This window comes from Phragmites australis, chromosome 6, assembly GCF_958298935.1.
Source record: "Phragmites australis chromosome 6, lpPhrAust1.1, whole genome shotgun sequence".
In the NCBI taxonomy this organism is placed as follows: Eukaryota; Viridiplantae; Streptophyta; class Magnoliopsida; order Poales; family Poaceae; genus Phragmites; species Phragmites australis.
Genome location: NC_084926.1, coordinates 44,871,056 through 44,890,970, shown reverse-complemented (window position 1 = coordinate 44,890,970; position 19,915 = coordinate 44,871,056). Strand labels below are relative to the sequence as shown.

The 19,915-nt window shown below is 43.2% G+C and overlaps 2 protein-coding genes and 1 pseudogene across 2 annotated transcripts; 1 reads left to right on the top strand and 2 right to left on the bottom strand.

The window, feature by feature from the left end:
• Window positions 1–1,354: 1,354 nt before the first annotated feature.
• Window positions 1,355–3,677, bottom strand: LOC133923275 (probable metal-nicotianamine transporter YSL8). The gene is made up of 3 exons (XM_062368679.1): window positions 3,341–3,677; window positions 2,418–3,190; window positions 1,355–2,299 (listed from the first exon to the last, which is right to left on the bottom strand). The coding sequence occupies exons 1-3, from the start codon at window positions 3,675–3,677 to the stop codon at window positions 1,355–1,357; spliced, it is 2,055 nt and encodes a 684-aa protein (XP_062224663.1).
• A 2,288-nt stretch (window positions 3,678–5,965) lies between these two features.
• On the top strand, window positions 5,966–9,832 carry LOC133922834 (dehydrogenase/reductase SDR family member FEY-like; annotated as a pseudogene).
• Window positions 9,833–10,125: 293 nt separating this feature from the next.
• LOC133922833 (transcription factor ILR3-like) lies at window positions 10,126–13,222 on the bottom strand. The gene is made up of 5 exons (XM_062368335.1): window positions 12,859–13,222; window positions 12,018–12,080; window positions 11,260–11,340; window positions 10,998–11,160; window positions 10,126–10,644 (listed from the first exon to the last, which is right to left on the bottom strand). The coding sequence occupies exons 1-5, from the start codon at window positions 12,978–12,980 to the stop codon at window positions 10,351–10,353; spliced, it is 723 nt and encodes a 240-aa protein (XP_062224319.1). The 5' UTR covers window positions 12,981–13,222; the 3' UTR covers window positions 10,126–10,350.
• Window positions 13,223–19,915: the final 6,693 nt, after the last annotated feature.

Here is a 19,915-nt window from a genome sequence, read left to right as displayed (position 1 = left end):
TTTTATTGCGCTTTGTTTCATCACGTGATGCTAATAATATACTTTCTCTGATGTGTGTTACAGATTAGACCCTCAAAGAAGGAAAGCACAACTTCCATCAGTTCAGTTGAACTCAAAATGGATAAATGCATTTGTCGAACCAAGAAGTGTGCATGTCTTAACTAATTTAGTTATGTGTGTGCATTTGCAGATGCCGTTCAGATCGTTTGGGGTGGTTCTTCACTGCTGGGAGGAGCTGTGGCTTCAAAGCCTTCCCCATGTTTGGCCTCGAGGCTTATCAGCGTGGGTACGCAACAACTACCACAGCTATGTTATCTATCAGTTCTATGCCAATTATACATGCAAAGGATTCATCCATGGCTCATGGGGTTGATGTATAGTTGAAACTAAGTAGCAACCAACTAATGATCGATTAACCTCACGGATCCAATGTGTATGTGATCTCCTTGCTCAGATTCTACTTCGACTTCTCCATGACCAACGTTGGCACAGCCTTAGCAGCATTCTACTCGGCAATGGCCTCTTCAACTTCCTATCCATCATGTTCCGCACATTGTGCGCCATGTGCAAGCGACGCAGGCAGCCGTTCTGTTGCCTTAATGCTGCAGACCAGCAGCAGCCGATGAAGAGCTAAGATAAGAATTCACCGTAAGCATGTGCATCCCCTTTTATTGCAGCTAGAAATTGTTTAGGAAGTTGGCTAAAACAGATGCTTAAATGATCGTTTTCTCTCTAGATTTGATGGCAAATGGAAGACTCACTGTACAAAGAACACAGACTCGATCTCAAAATTACAAAGTGTGATTAGATGTTAGCACGGCACAACTACTCTGGCATTCTCTTTGATACTTTTCGAGTTTTGGCTAATTGCTTTATCAAAAATTCAAAAGAAGAAGAAAAAAGTGCATGTGGAAAGCCACGACAGTACCCAAGGAACCTGAATGTGCAAAGTGTGCTATCAAATATAATGTTAGCACACCTATATATTCTGGCATTGGCTAGTCGATCAGTAAAACACGATCCAGGCATGTTAACTTGAAGATGTCATACAACAGTGGTCATGTAGCTTCTGCAACTAAATGTGTCAAGAAACCAACCAATCAACTTTTCAAATGAATCAAAAAAGTACATGCTGCAACCCTACAAAGTAGGTACAATCAAGACTAACAATGAAGAGAAGAGAAGACGCACTAAAAGCTAAACCATCGTCAGTGGAGTGATGAAATTTGAAAATCAAATTCAATCTGTATATGCATGCGTGTGTACGTCTGTGTCTGTGTGTCGTTCTAATCGATGAGAATGATTAAGCTAGTCTGGAAATGAAATGAAAAGAAATGGATCAACGAAGTTTGTGCTATGTGGCTGACGGGTTGCGCAGCGTATAGAGGAACTCCTCCACCTGGAAGTTGGTCTCCGCGGAGAAGACCCTCATGCACATGGGCGGATTGATGTTGAGCAGCGACAGGATGGACGACGGCAGCGACCAGATGCCGTCGCCGCAGATGAGCCCCGAGGCCACGGCCGGCGCGAACATGTGCGCGCGCACGGGGTCGGACTTGCTCCACAGGTACAGCACGATGCTGCCCACGCACATGTCGATGGTGAAGAAGGAGCCGAGGAAGAAGGGCACGGCCATGCCCAGCGCGCTGGGGATGTAGTCTTGCAGCCACCACCCGCGGTGCTTGGCCACCTCCTTGAGCGCGCAGATGGCCACGGCGAGGAGGAAGAAGGCGAGGCAGAAGCGGAGGCAGTACTTGGGCAGCTGGTTCCAGCCGTTGACGCCCAGCAGCGCGATGCCACGGTAGATCTTGGCGTACGGCGCCGGGTACCCTTCCTCCAGACCGACGTCGTACGCCTTGTAGAAGATCCAGAACACGACGGGGCTGATGATGCAGCCCAGCCCCGTGCCCATGACCTGGCTCACGAACATGGACCGCGGCGACGTCAGCGTCAGGTACCCCGTCTTGAAGTCCTGGATCAGGTCGGAGGCCGTGGACACGATGCCCATCATGAGACCGCACGCCGCCAGCCCCGCCACCACGCCGCCGTCGCGGGCCCCGATGCTGGCGCCGAAGATGAAGATGGCCAGCTTGCCGTAGCTGCTCGACAGCGACCAGTCGGTGAGCCCCGTGCCGTAGGCGTTGCAGAAGGCGAACACGGGCGCCACCGCGTACGCCCACACCACGTGCTTCGGCTTCAGCTGCCGGAAGATGTGCGGGATCGCGACCACCGAGATGGCCGCCAGGAGCACGTACGCGCCCGCCGCGATCGACGTCGGGATCTGGTCCTTGAGGAACACCTAGATAGTCGCCCGGCCGAGATGACATGCATGCATGCATGCATGCATGTATGTGCACGTCAGCATGCCCATGCGGCAGTATATATAGTGCAACTAATTTAGATGAAAGGTACGGTACCTGGGTTCGCCGGCGGTCGTCGAAGCTGAGCGCCTGTCGCTCGTTGTTGTCGATGCCGGCGAACGGCTTGGTGGCGGCCTCGGCGGGCCTCCTCCTCTTGAGGTACATGTCGTAGGATGTCCTCACCAATATGGTAAGGAAGTTGAAGAGGCCGTCGCCGATGATCATGGCGATGGAGATGAAGATCTGGTAGCCGTTGAGGCCATGGAGGCTGCTCCTGGGCAGCTCAGCGTCGTACCAGCTGCCCCTCTTGCTCTCGATGTACGGCCACATGATGCCCCAGGACACGACGGATCCGAGCAGCAGGGAGAAGTTGATGATGTAGGGGCAGATCATGCCGACGCCGACGTAGGTGGCGGAGAAGTCGAAGTAGAAGCGGCGCCGGTACGCCTCCATGCCGAAGGTGGGGAAGTAGCTGAAGCCGCAGCCGGCGCCGCCGGAGTAGAACCACTGGAAGAGTGACCAGAGGAAGCTGCCGATGAAGGACTTGAAGAGGATGGAGACCTGCTGCTTGGCCTGGATGGCGCCCTGCGGCGTGTGGAAGCTGTTGATGAGGTGCGCCGTCGCCGACCCGCTCGGGTACGTCAGCTTGTAGCTGATGATCATGATCTTGCGCAGCGGTACGATGGAGAAGAGCCCCACGAAGCTGACCAGGAAGAGGAACGCGATCAGTCGCCCCAGAGATGGCTCCTCCACATTGATGCTCGTCTTCGCCTCGTCGAACCCCTCGGCGATCTTCTTGCTCATCCCAAGGATGTACGTCCCGAAACCACCTGCATGCATATATGTCGTCATGCATGCAGCATTCATTATATATATTGATGGATCCATCATATATTATTTCTTCTTCTTGCAATTGCAACCTGTCGTCAATGCATGTGCATGCAATTGCAAGACGACGACGCAACAAGTCGATCACTGACCGCTGAAGGCGATGCTGGAGCAGGAGATGACGCATGTCTGCACGACGGTGTTCTCCTGGCGGGTGAAGGGCTTGGGGAAGACGCCGCAGCGCTCCAGGGCGCTGGTCCACGTCTTCATGAGGAAGAAGGCGAGGAGGCCCGCGGACATGTTGAGCGATGGCACGATCCCCGAGGTGAGGTTGAGCTTCATGACGATGAAGCTGAGGAACACGCCCAGCGCCGTGCTCACCACCACCGACCGCACCGTGATCTGCTCCGACCACGCCGGCAGCGCCTCCCGCTCGAACGCCTTCTCCGTCGACAGCGCCTCGCGCGCCGCCGCCTCCGCGCCCTCCATCCAATCCTCCCCACCTGCAGCCTCCGCCTAGCTACAATGCAATGCAAAGCAATCTCTGATGCTTGGATGACACCGACCAGACGAAGAGGAGGAGGAGGAGGAGAAAGCAAACGATCGAGAGTTAGATAGGAGGGGGATTCAATTAGTGGTTGTGAGGAAGTGTGTTCTCTGATATCTTTTTTCTTAATGAATAAACAATGGGATTGATTGATTAATACTCACTGAAATGTTGCAAAGGAGCACGTACGGGTGATTAATCTGGACTCCTCTTCTCTTTTGTTTTCTTTTTCTCCTTTATTTTCGTGCTGATGGATGAGTTTCTTGTGGTCATTTTGCAGGGCGAGGCAGTGGATGGTCGTCATGCAATCTCGTGCACTGCATGCCTATAGTAGTGAGAAGGTTAATTTGCAAACACGTATAGATACGAATGGCTAATTTTGGCAGGGGCGTGGCTACGTATTGTGCTAACTTAAGTTTAGCTTTTTTCCTTTTCCTTTTCCTTTTTCTTTTTCTCATCTATCATAGCAGATTGCCGTGGTTTTTGTTGCAGCTACTATATATGGTAGTAGAGAAAACATGTCTTAAGGTACCTAAAGCTCTTTCCTTTCATCCAGCACGACAAGTTTTTGCTCTGTTATGCTTCAGAAAGCACTCAAAATGTTTCATTTACACTAGTGTCCTGACACTATAAAAGACCTTAAACACGTGTTTTCAGGGACTTGGAGTAATCCTTCCTTCCCTGGTTGTAACAATGGAATTTTCATCTCACGGTTCTGCTCAATTGGTTGCGCACAGCTATGGATGTGCTGATTACACACATGGCATGCATTAATCTGTCAGGTTCGCCGACCCGTCATGCAGCAGGAGCACTGATAATGTCTGACGAATGGTGCTGCATCTTGGCTGGCTTAGCTATGGAAGCATGGATGCTGTTTTAGCAGTGACGGAGTTGTACTCAGAGGTGGACCGGACATGGGTGTACAGATGTACACGTAATAATTTCTGTAAAAAAATCATAATTAATAGGTATGCATGGAGCAACGACATTGACGCCTTCGACGTTCCAAGTCGAGCGAATAGAAGCATCAAACTGTTCTCGTCTCGTTTATATATTACATACACATATCTTATATGAAAACGTAACCATATTATAGGACTTGACATCACGCTCTATAAACACCAAAAAGATATTAACTTCTTTTAGCTGGAATGTTAGGACTCTATCAACCAATGTGAATAGCCAAATCGCCGGCCACCACACTTGTTACAGAAATTGGGAGCCAAATCTTCGACTAGATCTCACTCCTAACAACAGCAGCCGCTAACACATGCAACTACATTATTACATTCTCTTAGGAGGGAACAGACCCTTAAAGATAACATTAATCGACTTTTAATCTCTTGAAAAATTGCACCCGCAGGGGCCCAGTCGTGCCTAGAACTTCTCAACGCGTGTTAGATGACATGCGAATCAGTCTTGAAAATTACTTTAGTCATATCCCGTGGATCAGCTTCTTGTACTGCATAAAAAAAAAATATCAATTTTAAAACGTCCAAAACAATCTTATAGATCCAAACACATAGCCTTGGCTAAATCAAACAAACTTAGTAGCCATACACTAATACTTTGCACTCTCAATGCTGATTTATTACTTGTATGCTTATTGTTGGCTCTTTGATACATTGAGGGTGATATTCCAATAAGACAATTATTGGGAATAAGCAATGGTGGCTTCACATGATGATATATGGTATTTACTCTCTAATTAACATTGTGCATGTATAATTGTGAAGGAAAAGGATGATCTATTGATTCGCCTCAAATGGCCAAAGAATAATCAGATCCTCGGTATTGTCACCATTCGCGTTGAAGATAACTGGACGACAATTTGAATTTTAGATCACTCTAGCATGTAGGCATCCAATGTTTCCTTAAAAGAATCGGTCGACAGGGGCATAGACAGTGCCAGTGAAGTTTAGAAATAGGGCTGAAAAAAGCTCAGGCTAGATGACCTAGTCGGGCTCAACTCAATCTAAACTCGATTAAAGTTTAGATGAGCTAACTTAGCTTGAGCTTGTTAGACGAGCTCGAATAGCTCAATTGGGCTCGCATGTCCGGTTTCTTCTCTCGTTTCAATCTATTTTCTGAGCCTATTCTAAGTTAGGCCTAACAAAAATCCCCGCCCAAAAATCTTTCCACTACTCCCGTTCTAAGTCTCCTCGACCCACCACAGTGCAGTGCAGTGCAGTGACCACCACCAGTCCACACCCACGCCACGAGCCCACGAAGCCAGCGTCGCGCGTCCCTGGTCATCAAAGATTCTCTCCTCTCCCCTCCACTCCTCCCGCATGGCCGGCGACCTGCGCCTCCGTCGTGCACCGGCGGCGGAAGGAGAGGGCTCTGCCTCCTCCAACGGCAAGGCGGCCCCGCCGTCGGGCGGCGGGGAGAGCGGGAGGAGGAGGGAGGCGCTGGGATGGCTGGAGTGGAGGCGCGGGTGGCTGTCCATCGTGGGGGAGTTATCTTCCAGCGGATCGCCGCCAGCCACCTCGCCAACCCGCTCGAGCTGCCCCCGCTCGACGGCGTCGATCTCCATCGTCGTCACCGGCGCAACCAGCGGCATCGGCCTCGAGATCGCCAGGTTCGTCCTGTTCTTCCCCTTGCTGTTGTTCTTGCTCTTTTAGATGGATGGGTTCGGTGTCCAAAGATTGGAATGGAGTTCCTTTCGATCATTGGACCCTTCGTCCTACCAACACCTCAAGATGGATCTTTTAGCCGTCCATTGCAGTTTGTCTACTACAGTATAGCTGCAACATTTGGTTCTTGCTTGAATTTGAAAGAATAATTCATTCCAAAAATCGAAAGAATAATATATTTGAGAGTGCAACGTATTAGTGTATTGCTACTAAGATAAGTAGGCCTGTTTTTTTTTCCTGGTACCCAAGAGTCAAGATAGAGACAGCGAAAAGAAAAAAAGAGTAGACTTGACTAGTTTTGTTTATTTGTTGGTATATGTGGAAAACAAGCAAGGCTTAATCATCTTTTCATACAGGTGAAAATCACGTGAATCGACTTAAGTGTCAACCTAAAATTTATAAAAGTATACTATTATGGTATGATACATGTCTTTCTCTTTTACACACATGTTGAATTAAGTATTGGGGGGGGGGGGGGGCATTAAGTATTTGGTTTTATTATTATTCCATTATAAACCAAATACTTCACAAACTGACTCTGCTAACCGAAAACTTGTTTTGATGTATTCTATCAATTAAGAAAAAGATCTTTCAAACTTTATTTACTCACCTAAATTTCATATTAGAGCAACTAAGTTTTACCATTACCTTCCATTTTACTTCAGCTTGTGGGGATTTACAAGAAGTTATGTTTGCATGAAACATGGTACACAACTATAAATCAGCAAGTAGGCTCCAAACAAGAGGTTTGCGTCTCTTCTGAAGCAGATACTAATTGGATCCTTTTACCTTAATGATAAAAACAGACAACTCGCGCAGGCTGGGGCACATGTTGTGATGGCAGTTAGGAGACCCAAGGTGGCACAAGAGTTGATTCAGAAATGGCAGAATGAAAATTTAGAAATTGGAATGCCACTAAATGCTGAGGTAATTTGAAGAGACTTACTATAGGTCAATTTTTGATGAGGTAATTTTGAAGACACTTACTATAACCAAATACTTAATGCCCCCCATACTTAATTCAACATGCTGAGGTAATTTGTTGATGAACGAGGGCTCTTAACATGTTAAGCATATTTCATACAGCATGACCTGCCAACATAGTATATTTTTCATTTCCCATTTGATGCGTTAACATAAATTTGAGCTTCTGGTTTTATTGGGTCAAGATGAGTTCTATGTGAATATTAATCAGTGCTTATGTACTTAACTACTTATGTTGCCTATATGTATGTTTACACTTGACATCTATAATCAATCACAAGAGATGCATATCTTGATTAATAAAGGCTAAAGGCACACTTATAAGTTATAACTATTAATTTGGTTTAGCTGTCGGCTATTTGACATTGTTTAACATTACTCTTTAAGGTGATGGAACTTGACCAGCTCTGCCTTGATTCAGTTGTAAAATTTGCTGATGCCTGGAATGCTCATATGGCACCCCTGCATGTGTTGATCAACAATGCTGGCATCTTCACTATAGGAGGTCTGTGTACTTAATTATTAACATAATTCTTTGGATGTTGACCTACTAAATTGATTCAGGTTTCGTTTAAACATAGTAGAGTATTCAAGTTGTATCAGAGATAATAAACTCTTTCCGAGTTGTATCAGAGATGATCAACTTTTCCCTGTCATGTGGAGCCTTAGCGGTTTTCAAAGGATGGTCTCCAAGAACACATGCAAGTGAACCATCTTGCACCTGCATTACTGACGATGTTGCTTATACCTTCCCTTCTTCAAGGTTCTCCCAGCAGAATTGTTAATGTTAATTCAATTGTGAGTTTTCTACTCTCACCAGTCCTGCTCTAGTGATACTGCAGGATCAGTTTTGTACCATGAATGCAATCGGCTATTTATCCTAGCCCAAATATTTTGAATTCTTACGTCAATTTAGAATGGACTAAGTAGTGATTCAACAATTCTTTTATGGATACATTACCAGCATTTGACATGTGTGTCTTCAATTAGAGATGCACACGGTAGGTTTTGTTGATGCTAAAGATATGAACATGAGATCTAGAAAACGGAAATATAGAAGTTGGTTGGGATACTCAAATAGCAAGTTGGCGCAGGTACTATATTTGTTATAGATGGCTATTAGAGAGTTACTACCTTTGAAACGCTAGCTCTCTTTTTATACCTTTTCTTTTCTTTTCTTCTGTTCTATGGCAACCAAAGTACCTGCCTTTAACCTATTCATGCATATTATTCTTGTTAATTAGGTCTGAATTTATTCTGGTTTCACTAAGGTAAAATTTAGCAGCATGCTTCATAAGCGAATTCCTGCAGAAGCTGGCATCAACGTTGTTTGCGTCTCTCCTGGGATTGTCGACACGAATGTTGTGAGTTCCATTCCCATTTAATTTTTTTTTTGGTCTATTCATTTGTGCTGTTTCAGGAGGTGAAAATGATAACTTTCTTATAACATGTCTGCCTACCCAACATTCACATTTTGAGAAATATATGAAGGGTTGCATAGCAATCTCTTCTGAGTAATTAAACATAATGAAAGATGAAAGAAAAAAAGTCAATTAAAATGTGCATATGTTGCTAGATGATTGGTTCACATGCATTACGAGTTCCACCAGTGACCCTAACAAAGTATCTTTATTATTCACCCTGATCAACCACAATTCCTTTGCAATACGATATATCAATCCATTCTTCTTTCTTTCTGTCTGTTTATTCAGTAAATGTTAACTCAGCACTCATTAATGACACAGGCAAGAGATCTTCCTAAGACTGTTGTAGCTGCATATCATTTGATTCCCTACTTCATATTTGATGCTCAAGAAGGTGAAATTATCGAACTTCTGCTGTTGCATTCTGTCAGTTAACAACTTGTACGCCTGATTTACACAAATATTTCCTTTTGGATCTAATTCAAGTTCAAGAAGTACAGTATTTGCTGCATCTGACCCCCAAGTTCCAGAATACTGCGAGATGTTGAAGTCTGAAGACTGGCCTGTTTGTGCATGCATTTCCTACGACTGTAATCCAATGAATGCATCTGAAGAAGCACACAACCTTGAAACTTCGCAGCTAGTTTGGGAGAAGACACTTGAGATGGTTGGCCTCCCGCCGGATGCCCTGGAGAAACTCATCGCAGGGGAATCAGTTCAGTGCAGTTACGGACAACAGGAGGCGGAATAGGATATCACGCAGATCCGATCCATACCACTTTTAGATTGCAGTTTAGTAGTTGGTTTGTTCCAGTTCTTGATTAGAGCACCGTTGGTATGTCAATTTTTTTTCTGAATCTGAAGAAAAAAACATGGAGGAAGAAAAAACCGATTCCAGTTTGTTAACAATAATGCATCTTTGTTCTAGTTTGAGTCATGGGGAGTATTTTCTGTGCAAAAAGGATATTGTAAAGTAGTTGTAGAAACACATATCCCCTATTAATTTTTTTTTATCAATGATAGTACTATACTTGGGGAAAAAATTGGATGAGATGTATACTGAGCCCTTTCCCCCCTCTATGAATCAATATTAATTTTTGCCGTTGTGGTGACTCCAAGTGGAAGTAGATTTTCTTAGGTTGAACAAACTTAATTTCTAGAATCGCAGACAAAAGTCATGGATCAGTTGTAAATGCACAAGCTGGGGACCGTGTGATGATTTAGTTTATCACAGTTTTTTCACTGCTATGCATGTGCTAACATGCTCAACTCTAACGAGTACTAGCAAGCCAATACAAAAATAGCTGAAGCTCAAGGCGGGGTCTTCCACAGCTCACGCTCACGGATGAGACAAGGGAGCAATGGAAGTATTTGGCAAGTAGAGGGTTAAGATCCATACTAATTACAGGCATCACCCCTCAATGTGACAAGAGTTGATAACAACTGCAGTGACACAAAGCAAAAACACGAACGGAATTGCGAGTTTCTTCCCTCTCCAGGGACCTAACAAACATTTTGATCTGCCAACGGATGAAATGGCACCATGAGTCAGCATTCAACGGTAGCTGCACCTAAGCATTCGGCGGCCAGAGCTTTGGATCTTGAGTTGTATCCACAACGGTTGGAGGCAACCACTGCCACATTGCCATCCCAGGGAACGCTGCGGGGATTGGAGCGTTTTTGTTGGCCGGAGCTTGCTGTGGTGGAGCAAATGGAGTAAAAACAGCGGGATGGAATGCAGTTGGATGAGGGAGATGAGGAACAAATCCTGTAGGAACTACACTCGTTGCTTTAACTTGCTGTTCCAGCCTCTCCTTTTCTGCCTTCAGGCTCACTTTCTCATCCCGGAGCTCATTCTTCTCCGCCTGAAAAAATAATAGAGTATTTCATAAATTAAAACATATACAATTTGGTCAGATCCTAGACTTCTTATAGGTGTGTGGGAGGTCAGACCAGTGAATTAATTATGGCAAATCTAGGAATTTAATTGGTGGACCGAGCAATGGCTGCAGAATAGACAAAACGGGCATGACTGTGAGTGCACTCGGACTAGGTTTGAGTGCTTGGACCCCAGTATGCAGAAGCAGAACAACAGAAATATCATGCAGTTTCAGGACACAACAAAAAATTAAAAGACATGGAAGTATGTGCAGGGCATAAAAGGTTCTGAAATTCAATGCAAGATTTGTACAAGCATAAAACTGTATAAGCAAGATACCTTCAGGTCCTTGATTGTCTCTCGCAGCTTCTCGTTTGATTCTTTAAGCTTCTCTGCCTCACCTCTAAGTTGTGCCAACATATGGGCTGCATCACTCAAGATATTTGCTTTATCCAACTTAGCTTGCTTACCAGGATTCATAACCGAACTTAATTCAAGAAACCTGCAATTCAATATATAGATCAGAACTAAGATATGTGCAAGCATGTGCACTGTTTATTTCTGGAGCAATGGCTTAGAGATATAGTATATTTCACAGTACCTGTCATTCAGCCTGTCCCTCCTCATCTTTTCACGACAAGCTTTGGATTTTGGACCAGATGAAGATGGTTCATCTCTACCCCTGAAAAAAATCAAAGTAGTTATGTTAAGGCAAATCAGGTATGTTGCTACCAAAGTAAATAAATCAAGAAAATAAGTTACAAGTCAAATGCTATGTTGGTAGTGTTAATGATACAACTGTCAAGCATAAGAAATGAAACACACCGGGTCGCATGGAGTTTAAAATTTAATGGAAGAGTCTTCACAGAATTATGCTATAGGGTCACTATTAAGAGTATCTGGTTAGATTTGCAACTTAGAAACTCTAAAATCTGTGGTTACCCGTGTGGGGATAGAACCAATGAAAAGGAAGGACAAGAAGCCCAAAACACAAAAAGGATAGAAACTTCCCAGAGTTCAATCTGCAAAAAGCTGGTGAGAAGCAGATTGTAGATTGTGATAGAAAAGGGGGTCAGATTTTGAAAAACAGATTGTACAATCTAATTGTTTGTTTTAGCTTCAGCTTTTAAAAGCAGCTTTTCAGAACCCAAAGCTAAAACAAACAGGCCCTAAGAGTATCTGGTTAGATTTGCAACTTAGAAACTCTAAATCTGTGGTTACCCGTGTGGGGATAGAACCTATGAAAAGGAAGGACAAGAAACCAAAAACACAAAAAGGATAGAAACTTCCCAGAGTTCAGCTACATGCAAGTAAACATACTTAAAAATCAGAAAGAAGCCTAAGGATAAGAAATCATACCTTTTCCCCAAATTAGATTGCTCAAACCCACAAGCATCTCCACTGACACCCTCAATCACAAGTCTGCCATAATTAGAAAGTAAGTATCAAATACAACAGAAAATACACACAGAAAGCATGCAAGGGCTGTATAGCTGCTCAAGTATCTGATAAAAGATTGTGCTGTCCATATTTCAGTCAAAAGATACGAAACAAACATTTAAGACCGTAGTTATGCAAATCACTTCCATATAATGTAGTGCCTGGTGAACCACGGAAGAGCCTATCCCAACTAGCACACAAGGGCCAATTGCTTCAAGGATCGCCAAGCATGACTTGGACATGATGACAAAACCTGAACTCATATTTGGAATAAAATCTACAGGCTGGTAACATGGGTTTTAACCAGTAATGTAGCGTATCACCATTCACAGGTATTATCACAGCATTTGCCGAGAGCCACCTAAGAACCAACTATCATTGCAATTCTATAAGCCTCAGAGGCACATATCAAATGCAATCTACCCAGACACAAGAACAAGTGGAATTCCCCAGACTTGCACAAACCAAGACCGCAGATTAGGCTAAAGAATTGCAGAGACTCAAAGCTGTTAACTGCCAGATGCATCTTTTTTTCTTTCTTTCTTTCTTTCTTTCTTTCTTTCTTTCTTTCTTTCTTTTTGAGAAAAATATACGCAGGCTATTTGGAGTAGCACATAGTTTCAGGCTACATGACCCGAATCAAGTATTTAACAACAATCTGCAGCGACAACGACCGCGAGAGTATAAAATCCATGCACCAGACCATAAACTGACTGCAATTTACTCTAAAAAAGAAGGGTCCTTGTTGCCATCGCCGTACCCTCCATCGCCGGACAGCGTTGGCACGCCATCGCAGAAGATGGCGAGGTCGCCGTCCTCGCCGCCGCCGCCGAGGAGGAAATCTTCGACAGGGTCTCCTCTTCCTCCTCCGCCTCCGTCCATCGTCGCGGCGCCCGAGGAATCTGCGGTCAGGGCTAGGGTTCCGCGGCTAGGGCGAGGTCGGGAACGAACGAATTGGGGATGCGCGTTTTGCAGAATGCACCCTGGATATGGTTTCGATGGTAAACAGGCCCTCGGGTAGGTGCAGGAGAGGGACTTGTTTGGAATATGCGGAGTTTAGAGGGTTTGATTCCGTAAAGTAAGCGGATGGATGGCTGGTGGTTTGGGAAGAGGTTGGACTGGAAGAAAGGGTGATGAGATATGATCATGCGAAGAACAAGGATGGATTATCTGTGTTTGCTGCCATGTGGTCCTGCTCATCGTTTCGTGTCATCAAGTTGGCCTCACAAATGTTACCAGGCAATAAGGTACTCTGATATGAATCTTTTTTGAAATGTTTTGCATATATATGGTAGCTTTATTAGGATTGAAATTACATCTTATAGCAAGTTAAGCAAATAAACGGTAGACATGTTCTCGATTTAGTACATGCATAAGCCCCGATTAAGCAAAAGTTATACCTCGTGCTCTTGCTTTTGTATATAATTATGTGTACATAAAACAGTATAAAAGATTATATACAGTGAATTAATATCGATCATAAAGTTTTGTGACCTATACAATTAAAGATTAGTGTTTAGTGTAGCAACGTCGCTTCGCGTACACTAAGCTTTTGGTCCAAACGTTTTACTCTATTTTTCCGATTATTATATTGTAATATGCAATATTTTTGCTACCTTTATGTGTTCATTCACCAAAAGTACACATGCTTAGGATTTTGTTTCCTTTCCTGCACTTGGTTGGGCTGTTTACTAGAGCCCATTACTTTTGGTTATATTGGGCTGCCACTTCTTGCAGTGGGCCTTTCTTTTGAGCCCCACCAAAAGAAGAAGAAAAAACAACCCGGAAATTCACGCAGTGATCAATACATTGAGGATTTTTGTGCATTTCACGATGATCTAAAACCCTAACTATGTTTTGGAGACATAAACAATCGCCGTTACTATTTTATCTCTCGAGTGATTGATGTCTTGAATTGCTCTGCCTTTGCTTATCTATCGAATTGTGCCTGTTGAATTTGTTTTGAGCTCCACCGATTATGATTGGGTCCTCGCAGAAAAATTACTATTGTGTCCACAACGAGCACAAGCGTAAAACACGGGAATATATAAAAGTTTGAGTGATATGGTTTGAATTTCCACTAGAAGATGCTCAAATCTTCAGCTTTTAAATATATTTCCTCTCAAAAATAAAAGAATGGCAGCATGCAAGTGCAGGGGGGTCTAATCTGTGCAGAGCCATGATTATTAGGCTGGTAAAAAGGTGAGCAACCTCCTGGTGTTGAACTTGAGGCCTGCCTGCCTGCATGCAATCCGGTACACACACCTCCAATTGAGCAAGGCCATCAGTCAGTCCAAGTGCTAGCTGCATATCCTTTTCCCTGCCTCCATCTCCTTTATAATTATAACCCCTTCCATTCCACAGAAAAGCAACTGTTGGATGGATGGAATAGATGGATGGATTCCTTCCTTTTTATCACCAACTACAGGAGTGCATAGGCTTGCGAACACCTGGAAATGTGCCGCCCAGTTTATTTGTTGCGTAATACTAGATGATCCACTACATCACCACAAGGAAAATTTTATGGATTTTCTGGAACAAAAGAGTGTCCACTTCAAGACTAATGAAGAGCTAGTTTGTCTAATCTTGTACTCTAATTTTCTAGACCAATTGAGTGCTTTGTTTTTTCAAACATGTTTTCCCCTTAGCCCTACTAAGTTCATGAGGCTCTAATTGTACAGTGTTGCCATAGGAAGAGTAGATGAATATAAAAAGATGCACGAGTATCTTAATTTTCTCAAAACATATAATAGAACTGAAAAACTCTAAAAATATATAATCTAGGTATTTTATGAGAAACTGATTTTTTTTTAAAAGGACGGCACGAGCTCTGCCGATTTTATTGTAGAATAAGAGAGTTGATCTATTTTATCAGGAAAATCGGACAAAAATCTTACAACTGCATGATTAATTTGAGAAAAAATTAGCAAAACCCCGCAACTAGGAGAAAGCCTCGACAACTGAAAAAACCACAAAAGACCCACCACCACACACCGAAAGCAAACAACAACTAACTCAAGTCCGACGTGAGTTATCATTACTGAGCTCGCCGTACTTAAAAAAAAAATGCTGTGAGTTATCATTGAAAATATGCTGTGAGTTATCATTGCACAGCGTCTCCAACTTCCCACCGTGGATGTCAACCTCTGCCACAATGTGTGAGCAACTGAAATAGAAGTCAGGTATGTAAACGAAATTGTGAAGTGACCAAGAAGATTTGCAACATCCTTTAATATATTTGCCTCTCCAGCTTTGACAACAAGTGGATTCCACCACCTCCAACCGCAGCATATTTTATGCCTGCACAAATGGTTGACATGTTATGAGCCGTTGCTTCTGATCCAGTTCTCATCATGAGATTAAAGAAAGCTAATCCCTGGATGCAAAGCAGAAGGCCGCACCATCTCACCTCCTAATGACCCCAAAAAAGAGAAGCCACACAGATATTATACACGCTAGAATGAAAAGAAAAAAAAAACTCCACAGGTGTATACCTCATCTCTACCTGGCAATAGTGCTCTGGCAGACCCTGAAAATCATGCTATTTTAAACCATATCCTCAAAAAAACATCTTTTTGGTGCCTTGCACTCTGCCATCTGATGATGATAACTTTGCAAATACATGAATGGTCGTTTGTAAAATATTGTTCTATATAGTAGGTTTTATTGAACTCAGATAATTATATTAAGTGATATAATCACACTTAGAATATTCTCAACCTCTGTATAACTAAGATGCATATAATCACAAAAAGAAAAGAGAAAACATAAATATCGTTTAACGTAGGTAAACATAGGAGATGCTAAGGTGCTCTGAGCCTCCGACTAGACCGTCACCCATACACCTAGATAAAACACTCTTTAGCCACCCGCTCCAACTACCGACACACCACTGTAACCATATCTCAGAAATCGGCTCCTGTAATATAACCTAGGTATGGAGCCAGTGAATACATAGGTAGATAACCGGCAAGAGAGGTGAAATAATTTTCTTATTAAACATCATATCATTCATACACAACCAAATCGATCAGTAAGTAGGAGCCGCCTTCAATAGGATATTTGGTTTCAAGTCCCTTCTGATACTCCATAACTAAGTATCGAATATATGTGATATACTACAAGGCTGAAAAAGTACTGAAGCTACTTGTATAATAGACCACACGGCACGGGCAAGAATTATTTGTCTAGTGGAAAATAAAGCTGCTGCTGCTGATATATAAAAGCAGGGGTTTAACTAAAGGTTAGTAATAATAAGTACAGCCACCTTGAGGCCAAATGGTGATAAGTAACCGCCACTTTACTGTAGTTAGTTAGTCAGCAGCAGGGCACGACTTTTTTTATCATTATTTTCTGAGTAGTCGCGAAACATGCCTTTTGGTCTTGTGATCCAAGAACTGACTTGTACAGCACTAGAACAAAGGTGGGTGCTCATAGATTTTGTTGCTGGTAAAGATGGAACTTGGAGCGTAAGTGAATGGTTGTTCATAGAATTAGCTTCATTGCACTACCGATAGATTTGGCCTTGAATTCTTTTGCAAATATATGCATATACTGCATCCATGTTTTTTTAAAGCGACAGTACACTGTGCAACCTTTTGTTTTTGGCAAATTGTGAGGCCGTTCTCACATGGAAAATGTTCGTGGGTAAAAAGAGGTTGCACTGTGGTTTTGTATTTATCTGATTGGACCTTTTCTTTCTTAAGCGTGCAAAAGATAAACTAATTTGGGTCAATCGCACAGCACTGGTAATGAGCGTCGATAGCGCCAGTTTAAGACTTTGAAATTCATCTAGTTTTGTTTTACATTTGAATATTACCGGACCAATTGCTACCGAACCACATTTCTTCTAGCATTGAAACTCCGTTGTTTAGTCTTTCAACTGATTGGAAACCCACTCGGTTGCTTGGTCAAGATTCCTTCGACCTCAACTTCCCAAACGTGCCCTTTTTCAATTCATGTGGTTTGGACTTCTGACCATTAATTTACATTATATAATTAATGTCAATTATGTCAAAAAGAAAGAAAAGAATAAAACACCAAATGATTAATCTATGAGAAAATAATGGGTCTACTTTGCTAGAGTATGCACAAAATGTATAACCTCTTCGACAGAGATTGGGGCGGTAAGAATCAAGCTAGCTTGGAGTCATGCTTTGGAGAATCCTAGGGTTCTCCCTCCTCCCACTACCACCCCCTTGGCCCCATTCCTTCTCCAGCGTTGGTGACTTCGCAGGAGCTGACAGGGAGGGGTCCCGTGCCTTCCTAGCTTAGTTTCCTAGTACCTAGTCATGAAAGTAACGCTTAATCGCAGTTTATGCTTCTTTTTCTCCTCGTCGCCCTCATCTTCACTAGAGTTGCGGCAGTTCCCTCCGGATTCCAAGCCATCCATGATGGGATCCACCCGATTCTTGCTGGAATTGATCCCTTTCCAAAACAAATCACAGTCAGACTCCCACTGATGCCCTTCATCGCCAGATCCAGACCCGCTACCGCCGTCGGGCAAAAGTTTATCGGGTGCAACACGGACCTAGGCGCTCGCATCCATGACTCCGTGTCTAACCTCATTGTCCTCAACCATGGTATATTCAAACTCCTCAACTTCGATTCTCTCATCACCAACGTTGATTCCTAAATAAGGGGTGGATGCGCCTGTCCTGGCATCTTATTGGGCCGTTCTAGCTCTAGTCGAGTGTGTGGCGGAGGGAGGTAAAACTGGAGGTGGTGAGGGAAACCAATCCCATGTCGTCGTTGTGGCACAAGTCGTCCACTTCAACCATACTAGCCACCGGCGTTGGAATGGACATCAAGGCTGATGGGAACACCATCATAATTGTTCGACGGCGACCATCTGCTTTGATCGTCCACGAGTTCATGTATGGAGCTTCTGCACACTTGGTAAATCTGCTTGTCCAATCTCTGTGTAGTCTCTATTGCTTGAGACACAATTGTCCTTTGCGACACTATGTCCTCTCAGAAGTGGCCATGTATTGTTGTCGAATGGATGTATCACCGGTGCCTGATTGCCTCAGTGTCATTGAGTGTAGATCATCGATGCCACCATCGGGTTACCATCGTCGAACCCTAGATTTATTGACACAAATTTGCGTTGAGCCCGGTGAAACTCATCACATATCCATGGCTCAACAATGCGGAGAACTGTCTAAATAATATTCGAATTATTCATTGAGTTGATCATTTACATAACCACAACTGTAATGATTAATCATAATATCATTATGATAGTCTCGGCATATGTTTTATGCTCAAGATCGGAACACACGTCTTTTCCAACATATGTCATCACAACAAAGCTTAATAAAGAGTGAGTAATAAAATTATATTACAAGTCTTTAGAGGATTATCATTTATAATAAGTTACAATGCACGAACACTAGGAGCATAAAAGAATAGTCTCACCTCCTAGCCACCCTAGAGATACTATGCAGTGAAAAACAAAATCTATGAACAACAAAAGATGAGTGGAGCCAATTGCCCTAAGGCACACCCTAAAACCTCATCACTCGAGTAGTTTGCACTACTCCTGCTCGTCACCTACATCAGCGGATATGAAGTAACCAAACACTAACTCCTCCTCACATGTAGCACCTGTAAAAATAGTATGAGTACGAAGGTACTCACAAGACTTAATCTATAATGGTACATACCATAACTCGACTCCAAGAATTATGTATTTGAATGAGTTAGCAAGGAATCGGCCACAAGGTTAAGTAGATTCATATGCAAAAGTAATTTTAACACAAAAGTATGAGCATCTACACTTAACCATACATACCCTTATATCCTGAGATCCATAACACAAGCATATCTGTAATATAACCATCTTATCTCATCAATAGCCATCACTGACCATTTTCGAACATACCATATCATCATCCCACATCAGTACTCTACGACTGCTACAAATGGACGAAGCATGCTCATGACCGAGAGCGTGATAATTCAAATTATTCTTACACCATGCATGAGTATATCTTTACCCATACGGCTCGAGGACCATTCGACTTGTGTGCCACACATGCCCACACAATGGGTACTCATGTCAATCTTTTCCAAATAAGCTCCAATCATTTGAGCAACCGTCTCTAGGTGTAGGGGTCATCTATAACTACTGTCAGAGCAAACTAGATACCCCTACAAGCCTATAATACCCACGACACCCGAGACATGCAAGCCAAAGGGTCACAACTACACGAGGTATTCAACCCATCCTTTCCATAATTAGATATGTGGTTAGTATGGAAAGTGTTAGCGCTAACAACTATAACAATGATCGATACTTAAATGATGAAAGCGGTCTATAGTATCTGGGTTCCTCTCCCGACCTACCCCTAGCACTGCCCACATCTCGTCTCATCCTCACAACTCATACTTCCTAATATCATCATTCCCCTTGTGAACAATAAATAAGCAATAAACTTGCAAACAATGGTTGAACTACTACTCGACTTCTGCTGAGGATCTATACATTGCTAAGCATTTCGATCAACCTTATAAGTTAGACATTAACAATATTCTACCCAAGTTACAAGGATAAGGATCATCAACAAGATCAAGGTAGAGTTAATGCATCAACATAGATTCTACTCATATAACCCGACATTGAAACTCTAACAGGAATATCTTACATAAGTAGTAACTTATCAATTTAGACTCTACATGATCCAAATTATAAGGTGAAATATGCTTAGATACTTACCTTGCTGCTCCAGCACCTGCTTGACACTTCTTGCGCAACACTCACAAAACTTCAGTGGTTCGGTGTCACCTTCCATCACTTGGATAGTCGGCACATC

What these genes read in the sequence shown, in the direction of transcription:
- LOC133922833 (XM_062368335.1), bottom strand. Translation starts at nt 12,980, where the DNA reads ATGGACGGAGGCGGAGGAGGAAGAGGAGACCCTGTCGAAGATTTCCTC. An exon ending in ACGCTGTCCGGCGATGGAGG is followed by an intron (nt 12,081 to 12,858) that starts GTACGGCGATGG and finishes TAATTATGGCAG; the next exon opens with ACTTGTGATTGAGGGTGTCA. An exon ending in AGGGACAGGCTGAATGACAG is followed by an intron (nt 11,161 to 11,259) that starts GTACTGTGAAAT and finishes ATTGAATTGCAG; the next exon opens with GTTTCTTGAATTAAGTTCGG.
- LOC133923275 (XM_062368679.1), bottom strand. Translation starts at nt 3,677, where the DNA reads ATGGAGGGCGCGGAGGCGGCGGCGCGCGAGGCGCTGTCGACGGAGAAG. An exon ending in CTCCAGCATCGCCTTCAGCG is followed by an intron (nt 3,191 to 3,340) that starts GTCAGTGATCGA and finishes ATATGCATGCAG; the next exon opens with GTGGTTTCGGGACGTACATC. An exon ending in ACGACCGCCGGCGAACCCAG is followed by an intron (nt 2,300 to 2,417) that starts GTACCGTACCTT and finishes GCGACTATCTAG; the next exon opens with GTGTTCCTCAAGGACCAGAT.